Source organism: Phallusia mammillata, chromosome 3, assembly GCF_965637545.1.
Source record: "Phallusia mammillata chromosome 3, kaPhaMamm4.hap1.1, whole genome shotgun sequence".
NCBI lineage: Eukaryota > Metazoa > Chordata > Ascidiacea > Phlebobranchia > Ascidiidae > Phallusia > Phallusia mammillata.
The window spans coordinates 3,711,986-3,733,162 of record NC_137254.1 but is presented as its reverse complement, the minus strand read 5'-3'; the positions used below and the strand labels follow the sequence as shown (position 1 = coordinate 3,733,162).

The following is a 21,177-nucleotide window of genomic DNA, read 5'->3' as shown; positions in this document are numbered from 1 at the left end:
CGCCTTATCAATGCCGACATCTTCTCCAGCGTTCCACTGGACAAAGCATCGCACCAAACCTTAACGGAGTTTCCGCGCGCACTTCGTCTCCTGCTCGGTTGTCGGCCAAATTGCAAGGAATTACTTTCTCCGATTTTTTCATAGTCGTAAACCAAGCACGGACTTCAGCATTTTTCCCAGCTAATGGCCCACTCGTGCACTTTCGCGCTCGATTTCGCCCTCCCAAAACACTCGGCTTCGCTAAAACGGAATTTCAAATCGTGCTGCAACTGCGTATTATCAGACGTTCTTCCAGTCCATGGGCTTTGTCACCGCAGTGATTTACGCAGCTACCCGGTCTTAACGCAGCTACCCGGCCTGATCGTTCTGCCAATTCCTCACATTCAAGACTTTTCGCGGTTACCACCAGGTACCTGTGGCCCAGGTGATATTGCGAAAACCGCGGTCATTACTCCTTTCGGCCTTTTTGGATTCCTTAGCATGTCATTCGGCTTAAGTCAATCGTGGGAGCTCGTCGCGAGCAAGTCACTTTCCGAGTACTACGACCATTAAAGTATTTGCCGGGACATCGAGTTGACAGTACCCGTGTCCGACCCCTTCCCAACAAAGTCGCAGCTTTCAAACTTTTCCGCACCCCACTACTGCTAACGGGCTTCAGTAATTTGCAGGCATCGCAAACTTGCACCGTTTCATTTCTGGCGCTGCACGCATCAGGTCATATTTATCCGTCACCTATGGTTAATCCTACAACGTTCTTTCGATGACCAGTTAGAGTTGGTTCTTTGGATGACTTTTCACACATCACAAGCCTTTGACCTTTGCTTTAACCGAAGTGTGGGCTCCGTGGTCAGCACACCAACAACGTCATTTAACCGCCATTTCTGAGTTTACCACAGATGTGCGACACGTCGAAGGCAAACAAAAACACGTGGCCGACGCCCTCTCCCGCGTTTTCATCGATGCAGTTTGATTCCTTTCCCATTTTGATTATTTGTCACTGGCAGCTGCTCAGGTCGCCTCAGAGGTTCAAGCACACCGTACTTCAGTCACTAACCCTCAACTAAATGACATGTAGATCGATCAATCTAGAGCAGTGGTTCTTAAACCTTTTTTCCTTACTGCACCCCTTTCAAATCACCAACCAATTTTAGCACCCACCTGGGTTTTGTGTTTATATAAAAAAGACCTAACCAACCTTAATGATTCAGCATTCCCGCCACCCCCTAGGAACAGTTCTTGCACCCCTTGGGGTGCGTGCTCCCCTGGTTAAGAACCCCTGATCTAGAGCTACAATCATTTGGGACGTTTCCTTTTGAGTCGCCTCGTCCAATTGTCCCAACATCATGGCAACTTAAAGTTTTTGATCTCATACACGTTTCATTACACCCATCTATACGGTGAACACGCAAACTTGTCGCTTCAAATTTTGTTTGGCACGACTTGCAAGTACAACGTCAAGTTTGCAAAAGTTAAATTGTTCAAGTTCCTCGGAAGTTTGATCCCGAACTGTACCTCTGACGTCCTCCAGAAAATATCCATGGCGTCACAGGCATGTGGTGGTCTAAGGAGCACTATCTGGACCTCCAGTGACATGACCAGAACCCTAAAACTTAGGTTATATAAGGCTTTAATCCTCCGTATAGCCATATACGGTTCTGAGTCTTGAACTCTCAGAGAACAGGAGTTAACAGCTCTGCTGGAGTTTAAAATGAAATGCCTCACAACAATCTTGAGAGTGACACGGAGGGACAGATTCATGGGCATAAACGAAACCATAGAAGATTTGGTGTCGGCAAGGGGACCACCATAGGTTAAGTTAAGTTTGGTATTCGCACAGCTCCAAAAAAATACCTGCTGGCTTCATCGGCCGAACTTGTTTACGGTTGTGCCATCACCGTTCCTGGTGATTTTTTTCGCCCAGAACATCACGAACCTTCTCCCTCAAACGGTTCTTTTCTCTTTATTTCACTCTCGTCTTATGCGGCGTGTTTCGATTCACTTCAGATAAATACTCAAACAATCACTGTTTCTTTTTTTTTAGTATTGAACGTTCCATTCCCAATAAATATTACCTATATTTAATCCGTTTCTTAACTAAAATCCCGAAATTGAGAAGACAATCCTCGTTTGACAACAGCACAATGCACCCATACTGTTTCAATCTTAGAAATTTTAGTGCTCTGCGGTACCAGGAAACAAAATTGAAAAGAAAAACTAATCAATATCTGTTCTTAAACGTAGAAATGTTTAATTGTATCAAAACTGTTGAAATATTTGTAAACAAATACGAAACGTACGAAAAGGGGCATATTCGTTTAACCATAAAAGTACGAAAAGGGCATATTTCGTTTAACCTTAATATATATTTTTTGGATTGGTTCAATTTTGTCTTATTGGCAAATGCAATGTTAAGTTTCAGATGCACGGTGTGATGGTGGGCTAGCAATCTCTTCACGACTGACTGAATATATTCCAGCTATATGTGACACGTGGACTATTAGTTTTGTTTCCAAAGACGACTTCCCTAGATTGGTTGCTTATTTTCCTTCAGGAGAGCTTGCTACAAACAACTTTTGTCAGGTAGAATTTCGTATATTATGACTTGGGTCGGTAATGGTTTTGTTTGTAAGTTGTATTAAGATCCTCAGAAAATACCGAACAAGTGTTTCGTCCACCAGGTTGCATTTTACCAAATTTGTCGTTCAACTGGTGTAATGCTAAACCAAGGATTTTATCGTCCATTGGTTTTACTGTACTCTAGTTAAAAAGGCAAACAGTGATCGTCAGTTTAAGCCATGTTGTTGATGGTTTTGATCTATTACTAAATTTGTGATTTTAATCTTTCAAATGTTTAACATCTTCACTTTATGCTTATTTACGCACTTTTGCATTGGATAACTTGGAACATGGGCATTAATTTGGTTGATTTTGGAACCCACACAAGTAACTTGTGATATCCTATGTTTGCTAATGTATGTATGTGATTGCCTCTGACCTACTATTGTGCCATTAGGTAAGATCTAAGTGGACAAAAAAGGCTAGAAAAAACCTACATTGAAGTAGCACATCAAACCAAAAGAGCGTCAAATGTTTTTTGCTAAAATTGTAAATGTTTTTTGACTAAGATACAATCTAGGTTTAATCTAGATATACGAGGGAATCGACAATTCGGGCACATTGGCTGGTACGTTGTTAGGTGGAGGCTTATCTTTTCCGGTTATCGTTGAAAGCTCGTCTGTCTATGTATCATGTGTCCTCAACCTGACAACAGTCGAAATAGAAGTGTTTATAAGCCCCGGTAAGTCGGATGTATACGGAAAAGCTTAACTATGTGTTAATCTAAAATATGAGATCATGAACTTGACCACCCACCATTTGGGGAGTCTGCAAAATGTATTTTGTGTATTTAGATCCAGCTTGTTAATTCTGTTTTAACCTTTGTCGTCTCTTCAGTGCAGCTGGTGACAAGAGATTGGCCAAACGGCAACCCAGCTTACATAACGCGGAGTAGATCTTAAAGCATAAGTAATTTGGCAATTGTTTAGAAACCAAAGTTTTGTGCACCATCTGCACTGTCCGTCCGCAGCGTAACTATCAACCATTGACGCTTTATGTGCAATTCAGCTGAAGAGTGTGGTGAAGATGTTGACAGCCTGCCGTATAATTTGTTATCTCCTATGTTTCCGGGTGACTACTCCGCTTTTGCTGGGTGTGTTTGGAGATTTCAATTGCAAAGCAGCTCGTCCTTGATGTTTCAATTCTCCACTTATAACACCGAGGATGGATTCGACTTTCTTTACGTAAGTGATTGTCGTTTTGTCATTTTCGTTAAATCCCACTAAAGAACCAAAAAACCAGGCATCACCCGATTTTTAAACAAGACAGAATTTTTGTTTAAAGTTAGATCTGCCAATATAAAACGATGAAATTAATTTGACTGAGCATGAATTTAGATGCGAAACAAAAACTGAACCCAAACCAAAAAATACATTTGAGCTTTTATAACAACAACATACATCACACTTGTTCACTGGTTTATACATTGGTCGGTGATTTTATTTTCAGTTCCAGAATGAAGAAGGTAATGTGGAAAGATTGACTGGAAATCATACTGGGGGGTTGAATCATACAGTTACTGCAACAATTCTTACATTAATCTTTGTCAGCGACGCAAGCGGTCAAGCACAGGGATTTAATGCGACAGTCAACAATGAATCAGGTAGAACTCAAATTTCAACAACAGGAAAAATCTTAGTTTGAGCAGTAATTTGTAGGAGGGACAGTTTCTAACAGTTTATATGTTCATAAAATAAACTCCGAGTCTTTTTCAGGAATTAAAACTTATGGATTTACCAGTATGTGGTCATTTAACAATTTTCGACAAGCCGTAATTTTTTTACGTTGTTAAAACTCCCCGGTTTCTTCTAATGGGTAACGAAAATAAATTGGTTAAGAACCACATCTTACATGCAAACTAATAGTTCTTTGTAGGAATGGAACAATCAATGAGTGTGTGCAGGACCAAAGACTTGACCATCGCGTAAGTTTGTCTTTGCTTTTAGGCATGTTTTTGTTTATTTTTGAAATCCTGAACAATAAAGTCACTTAATAGAACTCTCGCCCTTAAGCAGGAAACATTTATTACAAGCTACTGCGCGCTCAGTAATTGTCCAGCAGTGGAATCCTCACTGTCTTGCACTCCACAACGTTTTAACGTTGCGCAGCTGACTAAATACTGATAAATAGTCAGTTTATTTGGCGATGGCGTGTTTCCAGTATTGTATAGTTGTCCATGTAAACTAATAAAGCCATCATTCGCAGAGTAACAGCTGATGAACAGAACACATTAGATTACGAACACGGTGACACACTTTACATCGCACTGGACAGGCAAACTCCCCTTTCTCAACTTAATGACAACTGCAAGGTCACGGGGTCAGACCCGGTGTTCGTGTTTGACATTGGACAATGCGAAAGCCTCTATCAGGTAAAGCTCATTTCTGTTTTCTTCATCGAGCCACTTCCACCCAACATGTCATTTAGTAAAAATATAGGCAGGCATCACCATGTATCGACACATATTCATTTCGTCCACAGTAGTTACGATTAAGTTTTGGTGCTTTTTATTGCTGTCAACTTTCTTGCTACCCTTCTAAAAATATTTTTTATTTATTTATTAACAGAATGAGAACGGAAAGGTGTCGGTGTCCTTCCTTATCTGGAGATTCCTAGCTCCGTCCCCAGCAGTGATCCAACGCGACGTTCAAAACAGGCTCAATGTCACTTGTCTGTTTGACTCGGAACTACTTCTCTCGTCATCCAACGTCCAATCACAAGCCGGGTAAGAAGACATCTACGGCACATGCCAAACATGTCACATGCCAACAAAGCGCACAATATGCAAAACATATACATAATACTTGTCATGTAATGCAATAGCAGATGTAACATGCTGCAAAGCACGTAGAATGCAAACTATAATCATGACACATGTCATTACATGTGTAAGCACATGCCAAACATGGCACAGAGATTCCAACGGTCTGTTGATTAATTTTTATTCTATTATTAGTGCTAGTCAAACAACTCGGAAAATAAACGGTGAAGTCAAAAACAGTAAATGACGTCTATTGATGTGACTAATTCCTCAGGAACGTGTCCATTTATTTCTCAAACGTAGAAGTTTGTTACAGATCCATTGAAACTTCTGCTGAGAATACAGGAAACTTTGACGTTGCTTTAAATCTCTTTTCCAACCAATACTTCAACGAAAGCTTTCCCGGAGAAGTCACTGTGCCTAACTACATTTTTGCTGAAGTGAAACTTGATGAAATTTCTGCAAGCAACGATGACTTTATTGTCCAGGTAAAAACAAAAGCATTAAGGTAACAGAGGTTGCTAAATGTTAGTTCGTGTTTCATAAAAAATGCACATTACACTTGTTGCATTACACTAAGCATCTTTTAGGTGCTATAGAGTTTCTACATTTGATTTATTTACCATTTTGTATACAGCTTGAAGAATGTTGGGCGACACGCGTTGAAAACTCCAGTGGTTTGCCGAACTACCCTGTTGTAGTAAGCGGGTAAGCTTTACATCATTACTTGTGTTTGATTTGCAACGTGTGATCTTTCTCATAATATATTGAACGGCACATTGCATTTGACCTTGCGTAAATGTTTGTAAATATTATTAGATGTGTTGCGCCACCCAGTGGAAGTGAGGTTGCCGGCGCAAAAATGTTGATACGAAATTACGAATCCAACTCTGCAACTTTCAAGCTGAAGAGCTTTGTGTGGACAAACTTTACTGATGCAGAACAGTTCATCTACATCCACTGCGACGTGACCGTCTGTCAAAACTCGACTGGAGAATGCCCTGGACAGGTGAATTGAGTTTGTGTGGTGTGTAAGGCTAATAATAAGTCCGCCGTCGAGCTGCTTGCATCATTGCAAGTAAAGTGGATTATATTCGATTAATTTATTCTCCAATAAGTTTGCTTTAGTTGAAATAAACAGGGGAAAACCATTACATGCCTAAGTTTTTTCTGATTCCATTTAGCTGCTTTGTTTATCCTTAATAGTATATATATATATACATGAAAAAAAATATTAATATGAAACTGATTTGAAGATGTGTGGTGGGAAAAAAAGACGATCTGTTGACAACAATGGACGCAGCCAACGACTTTCTGCGGGGCCAGTTCGTATCGTGAAAACTACCAAGTATTTGCTTGTGCAAGGTACCAAGACAATAATTAAACTCTTCTTTCCTACATATTAACTTAGTTCTGGACCAAATACTTTAGTTGCTTATGTTCCAACTACTCAAATTGTTGTATTTATCAACTAAAACCTTTGGGGACATGTTTACTTCAGCTATATTAGGCCTCAATTATCAAATAATTCGCATGTTTCTATTTATTTTAATCCTCGATGAGCCTGCAACGCCTGAATGCGTTAACTAACAGTCAGTCCACGGTCGAGCTGCTAGATTTATAGCAACTACGTTATAGCGGAGGGGACGTTAATGTAGTGCAATACGTGGATTTTCACTGGGTTGGAGCAATGCAAATTAAGTTTCTTGCCCAGGGAAACACAGGCTGCCGAGACAGTATTAGAACCCACAAACTATTGAACACAAGTCGGTTTTACTTACAACTCGACCATCTTGGCAAACTTATGCATAGCTTGACTCCTAAAGTCCCTTTTTCGTTTTGCTTTGTGTGTAAGAAACATACTCGACATTGCCTTAACCAGGAATCAAAGTTTAAAGTTACTTCTCGTATTGGCTTTCAATCTCTCGCAAGCTTGGCCCACTTCCAAGTGTATACAAGAGTGGCATTATTTTTAGTCTGTCTGAGGTGTTAATCTCTAGTTCCAGTATCAAATGCTTTCGCACACATATATGTTTATCTAAGTTAAACATTCTTTTTATCGCAGACACTCCAGCAGAGATGAAGTAAATGATGCCGCTTACAACATCTTCCAACTTGTGATGTTTGTTCTTCTGGCTGCTATAATTATCGGAGCCGGTTCCCTCGTATGGGCAAAAATGCCCAAGATCTACAGTAGAATATAAACAAATTGATCTGTGGATGAAATGTCAGAAATGCTCAACATTGAATTGTTTCTCACGACATAAAAACGCTTAAAATTTTCTTCGAAACAACAAATTATTCCGCAATTTATTCTAAAATTCGTTGCTTGTTAAATTTGCTAGAGGTTTTAAAACTAGTCATTACAGTACATGTAATATTTACTGCTTTATTGTTGTCCGAAAAATGGCTTGTCAAAGTGTTTTTGTTTGTATGACTGTAGAACAATATAATCGGATGCAATTGATACTGTGTGTGTGTGTTCGTTATATGTCCACCAAAGTTACATTTGCGCTTGACACGTTTGAATTAACCATGGTTAACCATGGAACTGCAGTTCAGAGTAGCATGTGTCTCCTAATTAAATTGTGATAGGAAATATTACGAAGTTTGAAAGATTGTTCTCAACTTTTTTGCCTGTTACACAATTTTACTTTCTTTCAAACGAGCTTTTTTCAAAATAATTGCTGAATTTACACAATTCATGGAAACCATTAAATAAAACTGAAATGAAAGTTTAGAAATTCCAATCACAGGCACAATGAGTTTTATAGTCAAAACATTTAATTATGAGTTAAACTTGCTATTTTTTAATAATTGCTAAATTTGCCCAATGTATGGGAACAACTAACAGAACTGAAAGATTAGAAATGGCAGTCATAGGCGGAATAAAGTTTTATGGTCAAAACATTTACCGGTTAAGTTTTAAAAAAGTTTTTGGATGTAGAGAGGAAATAATCTTAACAAGCTTATTTGTGGTGGATTTGGTTTGCAAGTTGGGATTGTTTCTTTCGATGACTGTATACGATTGATTGTACAACTTAATGCTTCCACCTAGTTTATCGATTGTATCCAACGTTTTATTTAGTTTTAGATACAAACCAACCTTCTGCAAACATCTATAATCAGTTGAATCAATATATTCACAAAACAACAAATAATCATTCTACATGTTATATTTTATTCACAAACAAATAATCATTTGACATGCTATTTTGCAGGTTTGGATTTTTATTGTCTGATCCATTTTACATTCTAATTAATTAAATGTTAAATGGTCAATCGAGAATACTTTCGGTCAAAATAATGTAATACGGTAAGGTACGTACAACAACTTCGCTTTGTTTGGAAGGACACAATGTAACTAAATATTTGCCAGGTACGACTGGTGCGCATGGTGCTGCAGTTTTGAGCCCATTTGTATAATTGTTTGGTTCGACCGTTTAATCTTTTAATAGGTGCAAAAACTTATTGCAGAACTTTCCTTTTTCCTTGGTGCTGCATGGTTTAATTACGTCGATACAAACATTAATTGTTATGAGGTTGGTTTTGTTCTGGTTTCAACTGATCGTACGGGTTTCGACCATCATCGCCATCTGTTTGAGCTGGTTCTTCTGCTGGGGGTGCAGCAGGATCAAAAATGTCAAATGCAAATAGGCCTAAAAAATATCTACTTATTGGCAAACAAAAGTTGAACAAAAAGTAGATATGCGGGCATTCGTCAAGTTATATTTCCTACCTTGGTTTGGAAGTGGTCGGTTTACGTTGTGTGGAGGTTCCACGATATTTTCTACATATATCTAGACAAGAAAATTTGATCTGAAATTTTCAATGTGTCTTAAGTTTGCATTTCTAAACAACTTTTGAATAACTCCAACAGTTTGTGCATTAACTGAAGACCAACATGACTTGAAATATGGAACACTTGTTTCAGCAATACGGAATAAATTACACCTAAAAATCGTTTCACTAAAATAGAATTATGTTTGTAGCCAAGGGTTGTACTACTTGGTGACTGTACCTCTTCAGACGAGCTGGACGATGATCGCCTGAAACGCGGAAGCTAAAAAGAAAAGAATAAAAAATTACGAATATCCAAAAAACTGGTTGCACTCTCAGACATTGTTCCTCCAGGGGTCTGAACGCCATCGTGTGTTTTTTGTCGTAACAAACACGATTTAGATTTTAGATTTAGATTGATAGTTTCCATATTGGTTTTTAATTAAACTTTTAAAAAAAATTTGCAGATAAAAGGTTGAAAATTCGAACTGGCAAAATCATGATGGTCAAAAAGTGGTCAGGCATACTTACTGCTTTAGAAGTAATTTTTTTACTTACCGGCATGTCAAATTCGAACTCATAAACGTCCTCCTGAACAATACAAAACGCAATCTTTGGGCTTTTATTACAAAGGTCGGGAGGAGATATAAACCCTAAATGTTTTTCTTTTGCTTCTTACTTGGATGGTTTCTTTATAAGTTTCAGTGACGTTCTTCTACATAGATACGTTTAGAACGTTTTGGCTATCAACACATAATTACTTTGCATTTTGAGCTAAGTTGCAAAGTGTTTATGTTTAGGGTTGGTGCTGGGGAGAGCTATTGAGAATCAAAACTTAACAATCAAAGCAAATTAGCTAAGATAAACATACATTCCTACTGGATTCTGAAGCGTTCATGCAAACCTTCGATCACGAAAAATCTCACATACAAATCATAGTACGCCAGGCACAATGAGGCATTATATCGAGTTAAGTCGCTCTCCCAAGCATTCCCATCCGACAAGGCAAAGACAAACAAATCTAGCCTGTTGTGGGATTTGAACCCACGTCAGGAATCTTTCCGGGCATTTCCCTCTAACACAGGACACATTTTGCTGTGCTTGCTTTATCTCGAAACAAACTTGTTCTTTACATTATGAACTCTGTTCTTGGTTTTTGTTCATTGATTCTTAGATGACTTTATTCTGTATCGGATCATGTAACGCCAAACGTTGTTGTTGATTATGTCATATTCATAGTCAAAAATAAATTTTACATCAGGCCGCTTTGGTTCGACTTATGTTTTTGGTATGACTGATTATAGATTTCACAAATTTAATATTTAGTTTTTTTTTCTGCGAAATCGGTGTGATAGATATGTAAAAATAATACAAATTAACTTTTTTCTCACAGAGATCTAAGCATGAATTGAGTTTACACCAAAAATATCAACTTTAAGACGTTTTATGGATTCTTTTTCATTTTTACCGAAGCATATTGGCGGTAAAGAATATTGCCAGCATTTATATAAAATTATCCGAAGCATTAATAATGGACAGCATAAATAAGGAAATATTACGTTATTTGTTGCGTTATTTACAATACGAATTTTATCAGAAATTCAACTAAAGTCAACTAAACTAAAATGTAATTTGTAACAGTTTAGACTACCATTAATGAATCGAAAAACAAGGATTAGGGAAAAAAAGTATAGTGAGGATTAAATTTTCGGATATTTAAATGTAACTGTAAAATAGCAAACTAATTTTATTCTTCGGGTCGGCACAACTTGGAAAATGAAGGGGATAAAGTTATGAAGGGGACACGCACCATAAATGTTGGGAAGCGCTGTATTAGAGCCTTTTTGCCTATTTATTATTATTTCTGTACACGGGTGGCTGACTTGATGACCTATATGGTCCCTTCGCCATCCACCAGTTGCTTGCCTATTATATTTTATTTGCATGCAACAACCGCGTACGCAACTGAAAATAAAATGATGATGATGTAGTATTTTTTCTCGAGACTGCACGCCGTTGCTTTTATTTCATGACATTAGCGTGGTTAATAGTTGGGGATGTTGCAAGTACTGCGGATAAAAAGAAAGGCAATATTGTCTTTGGACTTGAAATTATCTCTCAACAGACTTGCGTTTTTACCGCACAACGTAAATTTTTACTCACTTTCTCTCTCGAGTCCAACTCTATCTCCTGAAAGGAACAAAACATGGAGTTCACGAAATTATTACAACTTTTTGTCTTTTGTTGGTTTGTAACAGCCAGCAAATATATAACTGGTAACCAAATACACAACAAACATTTACCGGTAGTTATCAACCCCAAGCATACTTTTTTTTGTAAAATGTGTCTTTGAAATTGACATTATCTATCAACAGTGTTGCATGTTTTAAAACCACAAATAATTTTTACTTACCCTCCTACGTGCCGACTCCGTCTCCTGAAAACAACACATCACGGTGTTAGGACATTCATTACAACGTTTTATCTCTGGGAGTTTACATAGTATTTAAAAGCTATATTTTTCAAGTCAGTTTGGTTGAATATGATACATTTAAAATACAAAAAACACGCAATTTCAGCTAACTATTTTTGTCGAATCTTTTATCAATATTAGGTTTTCTGGATTGATTTAGTGGTTTACCACAAAATAAGTTTTACAGAGATATTATAAAAACGCGCAGTTTCGTATTTCGTTGGTTAATTATATTTGGATCATATAAATTATGTTCGATTTTACACCTTATTTGTTATCCATTTTACTCACGCTAAAAAGCGTAATTTACTTGTTGGTAAATGTAGTAATACTAAATGAAACTCCGTCCAATTACGAAATTGCTGCTTTTGAGATGTAAAAGCGACTGTCACAGGTAACGACAGGTAACACACCCGACAATATAATCGTTATTTCCAAATGTTATTTCCGAATATAATACAGGTATTTCCGAATGTTAGCAAATGAAGTTTATGTTCTCACCCGCATATAAAACTCGTTCAGTGTTGATGCAGAGGACCATTCCTAAGATTTAAAAGTTAGCAATAAAAACAACATAGCTTAGTTAAACATATCTTCATACTGGAATTCTGTAGCGGTCATGCAGACCAGCGATCACGGCACACTCATGTACAAACCATAATACTCCGGGCCCAATAAGGCGTTATACCAAGTTAAGCCGGTCTCCTACGCATTGTTGTCATTTGCAAACTAGTTCTAGTATGTAAGGATCTAAACCATAAACCTTCTATCCACTCTACTCACGTCATCACCAATTTCTGGTGTAGGGATTATAGTAAGTGGTGGGGGATGCCCTGTTTCCTTCTTCAAACTTATTCTTATCGCTTTTTTCTCAACTAAATTAAACAAAAACAGGTCTTTAGCTTATATGTCAAAAAGAAAAAAACATTTTAACATTAAAAAAAACGTTTTATGTTCAAGGAATTTGCAGGAAAAACACATAAACATGATAGTAATATATTTGTTAAGTTACAAATTAATTCTTTGTCTACCGTCTGAAGTCTGCCAGCAATTCATGACCAAGTTGTTTTGTTTGCTTTTGTATCTTTGTCAATATTACGCCAATAACCATCGTCTTGTATTGTTAAACCTTTTGTTGTGACAATATGCCTGATTTGAAGTGTACTTTGTTACCTGCAGTATGACGTAGCTCGTCAACAAGTAACTGTTTTAAAGTCCTCGTCCAAAAGCTACGGTTATATTGTTTAGATCGGCATTTTTCTATTGTGTTTATGGCCTGATATTTCCTTTGAAAACCGTCCGCCAGTTTATCCATCTGGTTTCCGTTGAAGAAACTGCATCTTGCTAATTGAAGCCAGCAAGGGATTTGTTACAAGTAAACTGTTGGAACCTTGTGTGGAGTGTTAGTGGGAAGAAGCCTATAGTTGAGATCTGGCAGGCGCGTTTTTAAATCTAATTTGAAACACCAGAGTGGACGTCTAACCGTATCTACGCAAAAGAGAATAATCGTATCTACTGACAACGGTTCATGTAAGCTGGTAAAAAATATTGCTAATTTCGTCCAGCAAACGGGACATAAAAAAATCTCACATCATTTCAAATCTCTAATTTTCATAGATCTCACATAGGAATTCTTGCAAAAAACTATACTATAAATAACTGGTAACTGCGTTACAACTGGAATTACTGAGTTAATTTTTGGGACGACGGAAAAATCTCACTGATCAATGAAAGACTTACCATTGTGGCAAAACTCGTTTGTTTTTCCTGATGTTTTCTTGTTTTCTAGCACGTTTCTCGAAAAACATGAACCCATAGTTAATGCAAAGCAGCCAATGATACTTTTTTTCACTAAAGCAAGGTACAAATTGCAAAATATATAGCACTGAAACGAAACAGACGCTCGTCACAAAACAAACCGTTTAAAACTTGGCATGACCGATGACACGAGCTGTATGATTTTGATTCAATGAAAATGTGCAAGGATTAACTGTTTACGCTGCTACAAATAACTTTTCACCGCCAACCAAGCAAGTTTGTAGCCAGGTATAAAAACTTCACCCAACCAATAAACTTCTCTTTGCTAATCATTTGGCAGTACAAAGACAACGGTTAAGATCAGTTATCAACGCCTTCTTTCCTGTTTACTGTTTGCTATCTCTTTGTTACGTCACGATTGTTGCGTGGGTTATGCGATTGCAGTTCATGGAACTAAAAACAATGAGACTTAGATACTGGCATGAATGCATAAACAAATAAGCCACTAGATTATGCCCCACCAGTGGTTTTCTACCACATGTCAAAAGATACTCATAAACAGATAGTGTTTCAAAACGAAAAACATTTTGCGAAAAACACGAAAAATACAGAGATCAGTATAACCTGGTTTGTGCGAAAATCCAATATAACCTCGCTCAACACAGGCTACCACGCTAAAATATTTAACAATGTTTTTTTCTGACTCATGATATCAGCTAATTCAAAGGACACAGTTTTGACCCCATCTGATTATATTGTACAGTATATAACAGTTAAACAGAAACACAACAATACTTTGACAAAGTAATTTCATGTCAGCTATGAATGATGCATGTAATAAGTGAAATGATGCATAATATTTATTTGATAACTAAATTAACAAACAGCTTTATGGAAAACAGCTTTAATTTGTTATTTGTTTTTATCTTCAGAAAGAACAGTTTTTACATGCATACAAACAATGCCATGTTAAGAATAATAAAAAGTTCATCTACTGGCGATTTTGTCTCGCATTGCGATCCCGGGTCAGTTTGCCCCATACGATGTAACCAGCTCCAATAACAATCACAGCCAGCAGAACAAACATCACAAGTTGGTAGCTGTTGCCGGCTCCTTCCATAGCTTCATTTCTTTCTCCTGTTGTATAAGAGACAAAAAGTCATGATTAACAAATATAGCAAAAAAATATGGGAAGAACTGTACTGATTGATTAGCCAGTCACGAAACGGACATGTGTTGGCTATACTCATGTGTTGGCTACAATCACGGTACACTTTGAGATTGCAAAAAGGCCACCGAATCAGTTTGGTTGTTAAAGCAACGGATACAAGAAAAAGAAAACAAGTGATGGGATTCGAACTCATGAAATATATTTTGTGACAATTATTTATTTTATTTGCCTTTTATATGTGTCCTTTAATGCTAGTTACAGTCTTATTTTTAAAACAACTTATGGAAATCGAATAAAAGGTGCGGTTGGTAATGTTACCAGTCAAGTTAATCACATATACATCTAACTAATCAATCACCAAGACACAGTATATTAAACCGAGAAAATATTTCGAAAACCTGTGTTATTATGCCCCAAGAGGTGCGACTTGCTTGCTAGAACTACAAATTTGTTTAGCAAAAGCACGTGTATCAGCAATATTATCTAGAATAGAAATTAAATTTTTATCATTGTCTTACCAAGTAGGAAAGCGGTACCTTGAATGATGTGCACTGGCCCTGCAGAAAGCAGTTGATTGCGACGATTGTTTTCAACAGATCGCCGTTTCTTACCAGAACAAGACTGCAAAAAGAATTATACAAATATTGATATTTCATTGTACATCAGTTTTATTGAAGGCGTCATACAGAATTAAGCCCATCACGGCACACATATATTTACATCATAGTTCTCCAGGCCGATTAAGGGCCAGTCTCCCTAGCGATTTCAACATAGGACAGCGTAGCCTGTGGCGGAATATTTACCGTTGCTCGCACAAAACCAAATAAGAGGGTTAAAATTACTTTTCAATTTGTATGTAAGCTACACACAGTAAACCTCGTATTTTTATTGTGGTTCGGATTAAAATAAAATATAGGTGGATGGGGGTCGAATTCCTATCAAGGTTGTGTTATGATTCAGGCGCGCCGGACCATTCAGCCTTTTTGCTGATTAGCCACATAAAATCAGCTGGTGACAGGAAATATACCGTATTGGCAAACGAACCTAGAAAACTTTGGTATGGAAGCAACAGAATATAAAGCCATTCCACCCTAATATTTTTAATGCTACAACTGGGCATATTCAGCCTATGTTTTTGTATGGAGTTTTTTCATTTCGTTTTCACTTTCGTTTTGAAAAACGAAATTTCGTTTCGTACGACACTTTTTCGTTTCGAAACGAAATTCAAAACGAAATTTTTGGGAAAAAAACATAATACTAGGAAACAAAATTTTTTGGCAAATATTTGGCCACTTGATGGTATACTTGAGCTAAGAAAAGGAGTTGATTTTTTCAAATCAAAGTTTGTCTGAATAACGTTTGCGAAACGAAATTTTATTTTGTGTTAGATTTAAAAACGAAAAAAGCGATGGTATTGAGTTCCACCAAGAAATTAGTTAAGTAATAAAACATTTGCGGGAATAAATGAAATTGTAACTTAATTATCTGCCAATTTCGATATTTTCGAGTTGTTTGATGCAACACTGCACTGTAAAGTTGTCATTTATGCAGAAAACAGTTAATTTAGTGATAACATTCTCACCACACACAAAATCAGCAAAACATCGAGGGTTCACAGTGAAGTAAGACAAAATAGTAATTGTTTATCGCGATAACGTGAATCTTGCACTATTTACGCCAACAGATAATGTAAGATCTTGTATTCTAAACAAATCTGATCCTGTGTCGTGAAAGGGAACTATAGAAACGAAATTTTGGTTTCGAAATAAAATTTCGTTTCCATCAACGTTTTCAAAACGAAATTTCGTTTTCATGTTAGGTTTGAAAACGAAATGCAAGTTGATTTAGGTTTCACCAAGAAATTAGTTAAGTAATAAAACATTTGTGGGCAAAACGGAAAATGTAACATAATTATCTGCCAATTTCGATATTGTCGAGTTGTTTTATGCGACTGCAAAGTGTAATGATTTTATTTGTGTAGAAAACAGATCAGTTCAGTAATAACATTCTTACCACACGCTAAATAAGCAAACCTTCGAGGGTTTACATTGAAGTAAACCAAAATCGTGATTGATTATCGAGATAAAGTGAATCTTGCACTTTTTACGCCAAAACATGATAAAAGATCTTGTTTAAAAAGGAATTTGACCGTGTGCCGCAAAAGGAAATTAGAAAGGAAAATTTTGATTTCGAAATAAAATTTCGTTTCGAATAACGTTTTCAAAACGAAATTTCGTTTTCATGTTAGGTTTCAAAACGAAATACAAGTTGGTTTAGGTTCCACCAAGAAATTAGTTAAGTAATAAAACATTTGTGGGAATAAATGAAATTGTACCTAAATTATCTGCCAATTTCGATATTTTCGAGTTGTTTGATGCGACACTGCACTGTAAAGTTGTCATTTATGCAGAAAACAGTTAATTTTAGTGATAACATTCTCACCACACACAAAATCAGCAAAACATCGAGGGTTTCACAGTGAAGTAAGACAAAATAGTAATTGTTTATCGCGATAACGTGAATCTTGCACTATTTACGCCAACAGATAATGTAAGATCTTGTATTCTAAACGAATATGATCCTATGTCGTGAAAGGGAACTATAGAAACGAAATTTTGGTTTCGAAACAAAATTTCGTTTCCATCAACGTTTTGAAAACGAAATTTCGTTTTCATGTTAGGTTTGAAAACGAAATGCAAGTTGGTTTAGGTTCCACCAAGAAATTAGTTTAGTAATAAAACATTTGTGGGAATGAATGAAATTGTAACTAAATTATCTGCCAATTTCGATATTTTCGAGTTGTTTGATGCGACACTGCACTGTAAAGTTGTCATTTATGCAGAAAACAGTTAATTTTAGTGATAACATTCTCACCACACACAAAATCAGCAAAACATCGGGGGTTTCACAGTGAAGTAAGACAAAATAGTAATTGTTTATCGCGATAACGTGAATCTTGCACTATTTACGCCAAAAGATAATGTAAGATCTTGTATTCTAAACAAATCTGATCCTGTGTCGTTAATGGAACTATAGAAACGAAATTTTGGTTTCGAAATAAAATTTCGTTTCGAATAACGTTTTCAAAACGAAATTTCGTTTTCATGTTAGGTTTCAAAACGAAATGCAAGTTGATTTAGGTTTCACCAAGAAATTAGTTAAGTAATAAAACATTTGTGGGAATAAATGAAATTGTAACTTAATTATCTGCCAATTTCGATATTTTCGAGTTGTTTGATGCGACACTGCACTGTAAAGTTGTCATTTATGCAGAAAACAGTTAATTTTAGTGATAACATTCTCACCACACACAAAATCAGCAAAACATCGAGGGTTTCACAGTGAAGTAAGACAAAATAGTAATTGTTTATCGCGATAACGTGAATCTTGCACTATTTACGCCAACAGATAATGTAAGATGTTGTTGACTAAACGAATCTGATCCTGTGCCGTGAAAGGGAAATATAGAAACGAAATTTTGGTTTCGAAATAAAATTTCGTTTCCATCAACGTTTTCTAAACGAAAATTTCGTTTTCATGTTAGGTTTCAAAACGAAATACAAGTTGGTTTAGGTTCCACCAAGAAATTAGTTAAGTAATAAAACATTTGTGGGAATAAATGAAATTGTAACTAAATTATCTGCCAATTTCGATATTTTCGAGTTGTTTGATGCGACACTGCACTGTAAAGTTGTCATTTGTGTAGAAAACAGATCAGTTCAGTAATAACATTCTTACCACACGCTAAATAAGCAAACCTTCGAGGGTTTACATTGAAGTAAACCAAAATCGTGATTGATTATCGAGATAAAGTGAATCTTGCACTTTTTACGCCAAAACATGATAAAAGATCTTGTTTAAAAAGGAATTTGACCGTGTGCCGCAAAAGGAAATTAGAAAGGAAAATTTTGATTTCGAAATAAAATTTCGTTTCGAATAACGTTTTCAAAACGAAATTTCGTTTTCATGTTAGGTTTCAAAACGAAATACAAGTTGGTTTAGGTTCCACCAAGAAATTAGTTAAGTAATAAAAGATTTGTGGCCAAAACGAAAATTGTAACATAATGATCTGCCAATTTCGATATTTTCGAGTTGGTTGATGCGACTGTAAAGTGTAATTATTTTATTTATGTGGAAAACAGATCAGTTCAGTGATAACATTCTTACCACACGGTACGGCAGACATAGTAATAAATGGCTGTGATCGAAAAAATCGTTTCGAAAAACGTTTCAAGAAACAAATTTGTTTTCAAAACCGTTTCAAGAAACAAATTTGTTTCTAAACTGTTTCAACAAACAAAATTTGTTTCGAAATCCGTTTCAAGAAACGATTTTGCCCTCAAAACGGTTTCAAGAAAATTTTAATAAGAACATAAACAATCTTTACAATACAGCTGACAATATCCAGTAGTAAAACAAACGGAGAACAAAGCGTTAAAATAAATAATTTGAACAGAACAATTGTCTGTTTAATAGAATTGAAGAAGAACATAAACAGTTTTTGTAGAAAATGCTAACAATATTCGAAGAACAAAAGGCAATCAATCTGTTTGAAGTAACACTTGTACATCAAGCGAAGCGATTTCTGAAAGATTCACCGTAATTCAAGTGGAATGCTGCTTGCTTATAATCAAAATCAAAGTACAAATACTTCGTTGGTAGGTTAGACGTGAAAAATCCAAAAAATGGTGCGTGTTATAGTAATTCAGTTGATATTAGTGCAACATGCTTATTGAATTTTCTAAACTTCTAACCACAGCCACTGAATACAAAGCATCGTGCCACTATCATAGCAATTGACTGTTACGTCATAAGCGCGGGAATAAACAACGGTCAGTGAACAAAGAAAATGTTGCACACACTGGAGTACCAAAAACCCTACGGACTACAAGTTTTCTTTTTTTTCAACCTTCACAATACCGATGCATGAATCTACAAATACTTCAGTTTTAAGTAAGTTTTGGAGTAACATTTGGTGCCAAGATTTATTGATATTATTGACTAGGTATTTCGTGATCTTGAAATAGGCTTTAAAAATATTGGTGACTTCCGTTATTGGCCTTTAATCACAAACAAACTGAAATAAAGTTAAACAGTTTCCACGAGCCAACTAGTATTTGTTACGTCATAATCTGCCTGGTGCTTCAAGAGAATCAGTAATGTTTCTTGGTTTATTGAAATGCATCAGGTATCAGAGACTCGCGCAAAACGCATTTAGCTGTAAAACATCTTCCGAACTCTGCAGTGATATAGATTATGCCAAACAGAAAACAATAAGCAAGTAACGCTAACAGAATTTTCCAAGAAAGGTTGGCATGTGACTTAAAATCCCCTCTAAGATCAGTAATTTCTGACAGCCATATGGAAAAATCGCTCTACATTTCTCCATCGTCCATCTCACCGAATATTGCCAAACATATTAGAGAAAAACAGGGCCAAACTTTACATTGAAATATCGACTTGTGGCCTTTGTTGACTTAACTTTATCTTAGTGTGTTTATTGTTCTTATAACTGCAAACGAGGATAATACACATTTCCAAGATTAGAATTTCGGTGTGAGGATTTTTATAAGAAATTATAAGACAGGTACTTCTAAGATTCCAAATTAGCAGTAACACTCAAGTGGCCCGCGCAATCATTCGCAAACCGCATGTGGCCCTTTGGCCAAAAAGGTTGGACACCCCTGCTTTAATGGCTCTAAAACACGAACGAACAAGTTTAAAATTAAACGGTTTTCACGAGCCAACTTGGAATCGCAACCAGAAACAGCATGCAAAGTTTCAGTTTGTTCAGTTAAGAGATCCTGAAATGACAAGCGAACATGATACTTATTTGCGTGGGGACGACCGCTAACGCAATAGATGTAGGTCGCTGTAAGTATACTTTAATGGCTCTTAAACACGAACGAATTGAGTTAAACTTAAACGGTTTTCACGAGCCAACTTGGATTTGCAACCAGAAACAGCATGCAAAGTTTCAGTTTGTTCAGTTAAGCAAAACCAAAATGACAAGCGAACATGATAGATATTTTCGTGGGGACGACCACTAACGCGATATATGTAGGTCGCTCTTACTATGCTTTAATGGCTCTAAAACACGAACGAACAAGTTTAAAATTAAACGGTTTTCACGAGCCAACTTGGAATCCCAACCAGAAACAGCATGCAAAGTTTCAGTTTGTTCAGTTAAGCAAAACCAAAATGACAAGCGAACATGATAGATATTTTCGTGGGCACGACCACTAACGCGATATATGTAGGTCGCTCTTACTATGCTTTAATGGCTCCAAAACACGAACGAACAAGTTTAAAATTAAACGGTTTTCACGAGCCAACTTGGAATCCCAACCAGAAACAGCATGCAAAGTTTCAGTTTGTTCAGATAAGAGATCCTGAAATGACAAGCGAACATGATACTTATTTTCGTGGGACGACCGCTAACGCTATAGATGTAGGTCGCTGTAAATATACTTTAATGGCTCTTAAACACGAACGAATTGAGTTAAACTTACACGGTATTCACGAGCCAACTTGGATTTGCAACCAGAAACAGCATGCACAGTTTCAGTCTGTTCAGGTTAGCCAAACAAGAATGACAAGCGAACATGATACTTATTT

The 21,177-nt window shown here is 36.5% G+C and overlaps 2 protein-coding genes across 2 annotated transcripts; one reads left to right on the top strand and one right to left on the bottom strand.

Moving 5' to 3' along the window:
- Positions 1-1,713: 1,713 nt before the first annotated feature.
- Positions 1,714-7,844, top strand: LOC145219261 (scavenger receptor cysteine-rich domain-containing protein DMBT1-like). Its single transcript, XM_080086646.1, has 13 exons — positions 1,714-1,810; positions 2,414-2,580; positions 3,148-3,298; positions 3,625-3,800; positions 4,066-4,219; positions 4,492-4,540; positions 4,822-4,987; positions 5,184-5,341; positions 5,694-5,865; positions 6,015-6,085; positions 6,197-6,386; positions 6,634-6,742; positions 7,443-7,844. The coding sequence occupies exons 1-13, from the start codon at positions 1,714-1,716 to the stop codon at positions 7,463-7,465; spliced, it is 1,683 nt and encodes a 560-aa protein (XP_079942772.1). The 3' UTR covers positions 7,466-7,844.
- A 3,005-nt stretch (positions 7,845-10,849) lies between these two features.
- Positions 10,850-13,446, bottom strand: LOC145219260 (uncharacterized). The gene is made up of 6 exons (XM_080086644.1): positions 13,371-13,446; positions 12,414-12,532; positions 12,132-12,173; positions 11,571-11,594; positions 11,321-11,347; positions 10,850-11,226 (listed from the first exon to the last, which is right to left on the bottom strand). Exons 1-6 carry the CDS (start codon positions 13,444-13,446, stop codon positions 11,185-11,187), a joined length of 330 nt encoding a protein of 109 aa, XP_079942770.1. The 3' UTR covers positions 10,850-11,184.
- Between the last annotated feature and the right edge of the window lie 7,731 nt (positions 13,447-21,177).